Source organism: Triticum aestivum, chromosome 2A, assembly GCF_018294505.1.
Source record: "Triticum aestivum cultivar Chinese Spring chromosome 2A, IWGSC CS RefSeq v2.1, whole genome shotgun sequence".
Lineage (NCBI taxonomy): Eukaryota > Viridiplantae > Streptophyta > Magnoliopsida > Poales > Poaceae > Triticum > Triticum aestivum.
The window spans coordinates 632,479,360-632,489,008 of NC_057797.1; the positions used below are offsets into that span (position 1 = coordinate 632,479,360).

Sequence of the window (9,649 nt, forward strand, 5' to 3'; positions counted from 1 at the left end):
GTGTCCATATCTTCCACCACATTCTCTCCGTCCTGCCTTCTCCTTTTTACAATAGGATCCTTTTCCGGGGTAGATGCCACCACCCCACTTGTGCTCCCAGCCCCGTTCTCCAACAGCAAAACTGTATCAGCTACCTTGCCCGACAAGTTTGGTAGATCCTGCCCACGGACGCTAATCGTGCCATCAGCTGAGACCAACCTCTTACGTGCAGACTTGTAATTTTCCGCGGGGTTCTGACTATACTCAGTTTCTTCTGCATAAAAAAGCATCAACAGGGGCTCCCCTCCCTACAGCCGCACCTCCTCCTCTCCCTTGACGACCCCCTCTAGCTCCTCTTCCTCCTGAACTGCCTCTCAAACCTCCTCCCTCCCTTCCTGCTCTACCATCCATGCTAGCCCTCACTCCTTCATTGCTCCACAACAGCCAGTCCCCCCATTCACATGACTCCAGCTCGTGAATACCGTCGCCACACTCCTCCACCGTATGCCCAATCAGACCACAAAAATAGCAGAACACTGGAAGCTTGTCATAAAACACGAGATACCTCTTGCTCTTTTTGATTGTGATTGGCACGAAACACACTAAATGCTTATTGATATCCACATAGACTCTGACCCTTAAAGTGCTCGCTGGATTGATCTTGCCCTCGTTCACAACCACAGTAAACGGTGGTTCCCCCACCTTAGCTGCCACCTTCTCTGCAAGTTCTTTCTTCGCTGTAAGCCCATCCGGCAAACCCTGCACCCTTGCCCATAACGGGATTTTGTTTAACTTGTACTCATTCACATCGGTGAAACCATTGTACTCCTGTATGATGATTGGCGCAGCGTTGCGAAACAGCCACGGGCCTCCTTCCATGATTCTCTTCCAATCGCCGAGACAGTGACACTGCACCAAGAAAAGGTTTCGGCCCTTAATGTTAAAAGTCACTCCTTGTGCTGACGACCACGTGTTCCTCATCTGCTTCAGGAGCGCAGCGTGGCTAAACGGCTTGGTTGTGTAAACCCTGAAGAGCCCAAGCCAACGGACTCCTTTGATTAGTTCCTCGACCTCGTCAGACAGGTCCGAGTCATCTTCCTCTTCCCCATGAAGCTGCAACCCCGCAAACTGGTCTTCCAGATCCGCCTCCGGGCCATACGACTCCCAAGCTTCCTCCTCCCCGAGATTCTCCTCCTCCTCTCCCGAAGCACCAGCAGCCCTCCTGTGATCCGTCTCCCTCCTCACGTCCTGCGATCCCCCAGGTCGTCCATCTGTAATTCCTACCCCGCTACTCCCGTCTGGTCTACTTCCCCCTTCCCTAACTCCCTCCTGACTCCCGATGCTTCTGGTAGACTCGCCATGCAGATGGATCTTCAATGGCGGAACAAGGTTACGATCTTGGTCACCGGATAGAACCCGCCGCCTCGATTAAACATGGACTCTGAGCGTCGCCGCCGGAGGAAAAGTGGAACCCTAGATCGCCTAGGGGAAAAACCGCAAAAAACTAGCCGGACTCACGAGGAAAGTTGTGGGCTGAATCCTAGCAGCCCGTGTAGGCAGCGGAGGGCCGAAGTCAGCCCAACTACCGGTCGGGCTGAAAAGAAAATACCGCAGCCGTTGGGGAATTTTATCCGCGGCTAGTTCCCTGCCGACGGCGACTTTTGTCATCCATCCATCGCCCACCTCCGAGTTTCTAACCGCAACTCCGACGGCCAGCGACCAGATAAAAACCAGCTTCACCGCCGCCCGCCGGCGGAAACTCCCATATGGACTACTACCAGGCCTTCCAGAGCCCCGCGGCTGGAGAAGCCAAGGTAAACTCCCCGGACGGGCGCTCCCCAGCTCGTCGCCGCACGCAACGTGTTCGACGGATTGACTCTTCCACACGCAGTTTCACCGCGAACGCAGCCGTTGCTTGGCTTGCCATCGCGGCGCTCCTCTTCCCGAAACAACGAGGAAACAGGACCGCGGGGAGTGGTTTTCGCCCCCCGCACTCGGTTTCGGCTTGGAAGAGTATGCCATCCACAAGTTTCCTTCTCGAATGATGACTTCTTCGTGCCTCCCACTACCCAGCTGCGCGTGGACATTTTCTCTAGACATGTCAGTCGCCATCGGCAGAACTGTCGCCGTGCCTTCGCTGTACATTCTCGCCGTGCTGGCCGGTTTGACCAGGGGACCGTGTGGCGTCTCGCTGTTGCATTGGGTTGTTCTTTATAAGCTTTACCTTTTCCCCCCTATTGGCATCTTCCATGCCTACCCAGCCTGGCTGCCACTTGAAAATCGTTGATCCCAATGGCTGACGCGATCAGCGCCGCCGGTTCTTGCCTGCAGCCCCTCTGCGAATGCTTGGATGGCACAGGCATGCTGGACGCGGCGGCCCGGGAGGTCGCCTCGTTCCTTCACCTCAAATCCAACTGGGCCGATCTCGACAAGGCCAAGAAGCTACTGCTTGCTGTCGAGACGACAGTGAGGGCGCGAGTCACCGCAGAGGTGGACAAGCTGAACATCTGTGACCCTCAGGTGCAGGTCTGGCTGAGGCGTATCGAAGAGCTACAACTGGATGCCATCGACGAGGACTACAGCCAGTTGAGGAAGTATTCTTGCCTCGGCCAGTGCACCATCCATGCTCACCGGCGTGCCTCGATCGGCAGGCATGTTCTTGAGGCTCTAGATGAGGCAAATAAACTTATTGAAGAAGGGAGGCGGTTCAAGAAATTTGGATTCAAGCCCCTTCCCAAGATTGTTGATCCATTGCCTCAAATCGAGACGTTTGGTTTGGAGACCATGCTGAGTCAGCTCCATGATCTGTTTGAGAAGGGCGACTCGAATATAATTGGTGTGTGGGGTCAAGGAGGTGTTGGCAAGACGACGCTTCTACATGTTTTCAACAATGATCTTGAAAAGAAGGCCCATGACTATCAGGTATGTGGCTTTCTCCAAGACTGCAATTTATCCCTTAGAGTACGTGTTTATCTGTACATTAATATTTCTATTTAATTTAAGATAATACTTATTTCAGTGACCATGCTTATATTTGTAACGATACTCAAAGAAAGTTAATTTACAAACATTGAAGAGAAAATTTGTGCTGCCATGCATTTTAGAGAAGGCAGAAAATTTCATTGTAGAACAGCTACACAGTGCACTGAAGTAGTTAAGTCTGAAGTAATGTTGATCTTCTTGTACAGGCATAAGAAATTTAACATGGTTTTCACACGGAGAGACAGTAACCATTCAGCATGAGAATTTGACTAGTTCATAGATATTGTAGGTACACATTATCTAGTAGATATGGACATGAAAAATGCATTGTTATTTGATGCAATTAGTGTGTGTCAATTTGCTGTTTTCCACATAATCCTTAAAAGGTTTGCTCTTTTAAGCATATTTTACATAAACCAAGTAAATGTGCATAAAATGCAGCTGTGTAAATTGGAATTATTGCCGGGCACATACATGCATCTCTTTTTTGGCACATCCTTCCCTGACGCTATCTCATCATTTGTAATTTTCAGGTTATATTTCTATTCATATTTTAAAATTACCTTCTAGCTATTGATGGCCCCATTTTCCTTAATTTGCTTGTGCCAGGTTGTTATCTTTATTGAAGTATCCAATTCAGAGACGCTGAACATAGTGGAGATACAACAGACTATCTCCGAAAGGCTCAACTTGCCATGGAATGATGCAGAGCCAATTGCCAAACGGGCCAGATTCTTGATAAAGGCACTTGCTAGGAAAAGATTTGTAATCCTGCTTGATGATGTAAGGAAGAAATTCCGACTGGAGGATGTTGGTATCCCAACTCCAGATACCAAAAGTCAGAGCAAGCTGATCCTCACATCACGTTACCAAGAAGTATGCTTCCAGATGAATGCACAAAGAAGCTTGATTAAGATGCAGATTTTGGGTAACGATGCTTCATGGGAACTGTTCTTGAGCAAGCTTAGCAAGGAGGCTAGTGCAGCAGTTGAATCGCTTGGTTCCCAGAATACTTCTAGAGAGCATGCTATGGCAATAGCCCGAAGTTGTGGAGGACTGCCACTTGCACTCAATGTCATTGGGACCGCTGTGGCAGGCTTGGAAGAGGGTGAGTGGAAATCAGCTGTGGATGCAATTGATACTAATATGGAGAATATTGATGGTGTGGATGAAATGTTTGGTCGGTTGAAATACAGCTACGACAGGCTCACAACCACTCAACAACAGTGTTTCTTATACTGCACTCTTTTCCCAGAATATGGATCTATCAGTAAAGAGCAACTTGTTGATTATTGGTTAGCTGAAGGTTTGCTATTACATGATCGTGAGAATGGTTATCTGATATTCCGCAGTCTCGTTTCAGCCTGCTTGTTGCAGGCCAGTGGCTCAATGTCTTCAAAGGTAAAAATGCACCATGTAATCAGGCAACTGGGTCTTTGGTTGGTCAACAAGTCAGATACAAAGTTTCTTGTTCAACCAGGGATGGCCTTGGATAATGCTCCATCAGCTGGAGAATGGAATGAAGCTACAAGGATCTCCATCATGTCTAATAACATCACCGAGCTTTCTTTCTCACCAAAGTGCAAAAATGTTACCACTCTGTTGATGCAGAACAACCCAAATTTGAACAAGATGAGCTATGGATTTTTCAGAACTATGTCATCCTTGAAAGTTCTGGATCTTTCTCATACTGCAATAACATCACTTCCAGAATGTGATGCATTGGTTGCATTGGAGCATCTGAATTTGTCTCACACACACATTATGAGATTACCTGAGCGCCTATGGTTACTGAAAGAGTTGAGGCATTTGGATCTGAGTGTGACTGTTGCACTTGAAGATACCATGAACAACTGCTCAAAGTTGCACAAGTTGAAAGTGCTCAATCTCTTCCGCAGCCACTATGGTATCCGTGATGTTGACAACCTGAATTTGGATTCTCTGAAGGAACTACTGTTCCTTGGAATCACTATTTATGCAGAGGATGTGCTAAAGAAATTGAACATGCCTCGTCCTTTGGCGAAGTCAACACATCGCTTAAACTTGAAGTATTGTGCAGATATGCAATCAATCAAAATCTCTGACCTCAGCCACATGGAGCACCTTGAGGAGCTGTATGTTGAATCATGCTATGACCTGAACACAGTGGTTGCTGATGCTGAGCTTACAACTTCACAGTTGCAGTTCCTGACCCTGTCAGTTCTTCCCTCGTTGGAAAGTGTCCTTGTTGCACCAATGTCCCATAATTTTCAGTACATTCGCAAATTGATCATTTCACACTGCCCCAAGCTGTTGAACATAACATGGGTCCGAGGACTTCAGCTTCTTGAGAGGCTTGTCATATCTCATTGTGATGGGGTGCTCGAAATTGTTGAAGATGAGGAGCAGTGTGGAGAACAAATGAAAATGCAGGATCATGCTTCAGATGAACAAGAAGATCATGCTATGATAGAAACTTCACGGAATGACACAGGGCAGAGTGACTTCCCAAAGTTGAGATTGATCGTATTGACGGGACTTAAGAAGCTGAGAAGTATTTGTAAAGCAAGAGAATTCCCATGCCTTGAGACCCTTCGGGTGGAGGATTGCCCAAATCTGAGGAGCATCCCGCTAAGCTGCACGCATAACTATGGGAAACTGAAGCAGATATGTGGTTCAGTTGAATGGTGGGAGAAACTGCAGTGGGAAAATAAGGAGGAGGTGGCATGTCTGAACAGCAAGTACTTCATTCCAATCTGACAGAGCCCCAATTTCAATGGCTTTTGTATGGCATGCAGGTGGCTTAGTTCTGTCTCTTAAATTGTTTAAAATTTGTATATGTGACGGCGTAGCTTCTATACATTGTTAGAACTACATTCGTGTACATGGTATACTCTGCAATTTGCTGATATTGCATTCATGTAATACGATTTGTTTATTTAAATCACAGTCAATAAGGGTCTGTGACCTTGTGTCTTATCACTTGTGCAATCTCTTCATAAACAAGTTTCAGGGTCATTATTAACCCAGTTACATAGAATCATTACCCTTCTTAAGATTTGAGCCAAACCTTAGATCTGGCATGAACATCAAGCATATGGCATGGGATGCACCACTTTGTTACAATATAGGGATCGACTGATTTGATGAGATCAGGCGAAATGTTTCACTGACTGGATTATATTTGAAGTAAAAAATGGCTTCAACATTTCTAGTTTATAGAGGTACCTTTTGTAGATTCTTTTTCTCGATAATTTATTTTGTACTTTGCCTATGAGCCCTTCATTGCCCACAGCATTCAGAATCTAAGATGGCATGTGAAGTGCATCTGAAAGGGAAAGGCATTTGGATTGGCAAATGATCTAGTTCCAGTTGCAGAGGTAAACACTACAACAGGCCTGCTATTTCTTACTCCCTCCGTTCCGAATTACTTGTCACGAGTATGGATGTATCTAGATGTATTTTAGTTCTAGATACATCCATTTCTACGACGAGTAATTTGGAACGGAGGGAGTATTTGGTAGGGGTATCTCCCTGCCTCTCTTTTTTGGGACATCCCGGCCTCTTGTTAGAACAAGGTATTGCTGTTGTCTCAATTTCTGTTCCTTCTCTGCTTTAAAGTCAGAGACAGCAGATTATATATTTTTACCTAGTATAGTCAAACAATGTATTATTTAAAAAAGAAAATTCAGAAGAACATTTGTGAGAAGCAGCCAGCGTTTTTCTTTAGCAGTAATAGGTTGGTTAACTCCATCGATGTGTTGTATGTTCCATCTCCTGTTACCAGAATTATCATCAGGAAATCAGCATCTGTTCTCAGTAGTTTTCTCATTGTTGGACATACTTTGCAGGCAATGTTCATCCTTGTGCTGTGCTGGCAGCAAAGGATTACAAGTCTGCCAAGTGCCACATTTCGGAAGTTCTATTCTATGAGGTAGAACTCAATCTCTCATGGTAGCAACTTGATGACCTGTACAAGCATAGCAGCTAGTGTGTTTAATGCATGCTTCCCATGTAAACTGCATGGCAAAATCAACCAAGTTGGAAATACCACCAGTCCACCCTCCTTGCTGAAGATCAAATACTTGCTGACAGATATAAATGCGTTTTCCTGGAAATATGTTGAATGCTGAAAATATTCTGAGGCATGACAATTGTATAAGCTTGATTGACAAAGCAATCGCTTCATTCGTTATTTTCCCCATCTTCTGTTGTACATAACAAAAGGTATTACCTATGTCTCTATGCATCTATTTTCATAATGTAGTATGACAATGTGATTATATTACTGAAAACATATTGCGACAAAACTGGAATAGTTAGTTAACATATATATAAGCTGCTATAGACGTTCAACTAAGGCTGAATGTTGCTCATAAGTCTTTTGCTCAACTGTGTGCTGTTTTAATCCCTTGACAAACATCACATATTGTGTAGCCAAGGCCTTCACAGTATGGGCACTTTGTGTCTTCGCCAACCCACTCCAAGAACTGCATTTTAAAAAAAGTTAACGATTAAGTGCATATCACAGAAGAAATAGCAAGGCTTAATTAATAAACAACGTGGTGCATTTCTGCAACCCGAACTCTAGCGCACCTGTGGTTCAATGTTGGGCTCACCTGTTCCATCGCATTCTGCAGGAACGAAGAAGGATCGCATCAATAGTCACAACATAGCACAAGATTAACAGTAATAGTACAGAAGTCAAGCCAATGGCAGTGGCTTATGGTACACCGTGGCTGGGATTCACTGGATACGAGTGTGGAGTAAAGAAGCAGTGACTTGAGTACCTAGGCACAGGAGGCGGCCTTCGCCCCGGCAGGTGATGCACTGCTTTGTCGACGCGGCAGTAGAACCGCTGATCGGCTTATCCTTCTTGGTCAGCCTGGACGGATCTTCCCACCTGTTTTCGCCGAGAAGGTACACTCTGTGCTTGTTGTAGTCAATTTTTTCCTCCACAGGTTGCTGAAGCTCTGCGGTTTCTGTTACAGGTGGAACAAGCGCTCCGTTTACGCCTTCCTGCAAGTAGAACAGATGTATGATCTCAGATTTGTGCATCAGGATCTCAGTGCGACGCCATGGCCACATCACTGAAATACTGACTGTGGCTTGGAGTTGGAGTTTCTAAGCTTGCCTTTTTGAGATCGTCCTGGGTCCGTCCTGTGAATAGCATCTCGAGTAGCTCCGACGTCATCAGCCCATCCTCTGTAGCCCCTATCGATGCCTGCAAACAGGAAGCGCAATTACTAGTACATGACACATGTTATACAGCACTGGCACGGATATATTAGCGAATGTAAGATGGGCGAGGATTTTATTGACCTGCCATGTCTTGATGGCTCGTTCGGTGCCGGTCGAGAAGCTGGAGAACTCCGTGTCCTCTTCGCCGGAGTAAAATCCAAGCTTTTCCAAGGCTTCCTGCATGATGTACGGTACACTTGGATTTATATACGGCCAATGTATCTTTGTACTTAATTAGTAGGTTCTGGCTCATAGATACAAATCGGTACTACTGTATCCCGTAAGTCCATAGTAGTTCACAGCCACGTTCTTGACAATGTAGCGTAGAGCAACAGCAGATTGCAGAACTTGCAGTGAGTATATCTAGCTAGAAAGAAACAGAGCACTGCCAACATTTTGTTTAGGGGAACATAGCATTGCCAACAGAACAGAGCATCTCTGTAGTGTCTCGAACCGCTGTCATGTTCGGCCCAAGCCCAGCAACAGGTCGTGCATGGCGAATCCTAGCCAAAACGAGAGGTGCGCGACCGCGGCTACGCTCACCTGCATCGCCCGCACTTCCTCCCCTTCGCTCCCGACCCTCAGCGCCCGCTTCTTGCCGCTGCTGGCCCCCGCCTTCGGCTTCGGCTTCGCCTTGGCCTTCTCCTCGACCACCACCACCTCCTTCCTCACCTCGACCTCCTTCACCGGCGCCGGCACGGGCGGCGGAGGTGGCGCCACGCGTGCCGCAGGCGCGGGAGGAGGCGGAGGTGGAGCAACGCGCGCAGCCGGTGCGGGGGGAGGCGGAGGCGGAGAGACGCGCGCAGCCGGTGCGGGGGGAGGCGGAGGCGGAGGCGGAGCGACGCGCGCAGCCGCCGGTGCGGGAGGAGGCACGGGCGCGGCGGCAGGCTCGAGCGCGCGGAGGCGCAGGCGGAGCGCCGTGATCTCGGAGAGGAGGGCCTCGCGCTCGGTGCGCCAGCGCGACTCCTCGCGGAGCCACCGCTGCTCCTCCCGCAGCCAGCGCTGCTCCTCGCGGAGCCACCGCGCTTCCTCGCGCTCCTCCCACGAGGACGACGACGAGGGGGAGGAGGAGGCGGCCGACCGGACGAGGTGGAGGACGGCGCGGCGCGGGCAGGGCCTGAGGCGCGGGCGGTGGAAGGAGGAGACGGACGGGAAGGCGGCGGTGGTGATGATCATGGCTGGGGGCGAAGGGTAGTGGCGTGGAGCTCAGTGAGGAGATTGGCGGTGGCCTCTGGCCAGTGGCCACTGGATATCTCTCGGCTTCGGCCGTTGATATTTCAGGCGCGCCGGTGCGGTACATTACCTCAGGCCGGCCCGGCTCATCGTAATCGTGCCTGGCCCGGCATGGCCCGCCAGGGTATAATTACTATACGGACCGTGCCGTGCCAGCCCACGTGCTGCGCCCCCAGGCCCAGGCACGGCCCAGTTAATAAACGGGCCGGCACATTGGCGCGTTTAGCATGATGGG

General features: G+C 48.6%; 2 protein-coding genes across 4 annotated transcripts; one reads left to right on the forward strand and one right to left on the reverse strand.

The window, feature by feature from the left end:
- Positions 1-1,244: 1,244 nt before the first annotated feature.
- LOC123189896 (disease resistance protein RPS2) lies at positions 1,245-7,737 on the forward strand. 3 transcript variants are annotated; one of them, XR_006496039.1, is made up of 4 exons: positions 1,245-2,901; positions 3,571-5,738; positions 6,792-6,874; positions 7,581-7,737. XR_006496039.1 is itself a non-coding variant. In XM_044602411.1 (3 exons), exons 1-2 carry the CDS (start codon positions 2,272-2,274, stop codon positions 5,698-5,700), a joined length of 2,760 nt encoding a protein of 919 aa, XP_044458346.1. In that variant the 5' UTR covers positions 1,245-2,271; the 3' UTR covers positions 5,701-5,738; positions 6,792-7,061. The 3 variants fall into 3 exon arrangements, 2 of the variants coding, with proteins under 2 accessions (XP_044458346.1, XP_044458347.1); XM_044602411.1 differs by lacking the exon at positions 7,581-7,737 and having other exon boundaries at positions 6,792-7,061; XM_044602412.1 differs by lacking the exons at positions 6,792-6,874; positions 7,581-7,737 and having other exon boundaries at positions 3,571-5,919.
- LOC123189897 (protein disulfide isomerase pTAC5, chloroplastic) lies at positions 7,095-9,439 on the reverse strand. Its single transcript, XM_044602414.1, has 6 exons — positions 8,725-9,439; positions 8,263-8,358; positions 8,075-8,164; positions 7,731-7,959; positions 7,537-7,574; positions 7,095-7,430 (listed from the first exon to the last, which is right to left on the reverse strand). Exons 1-6 carry the CDS (start codon positions 9,355-9,357, stop codon positions 7,329-7,331), a joined length of 1,188 nt encoding a protein of 395 aa, XP_044458349.1. The 5' UTR covers positions 9,358-9,439; the 3' UTR covers positions 7,095-7,328.
- Positions 9,440-9,649: the final 210 nt, after the last annotated feature.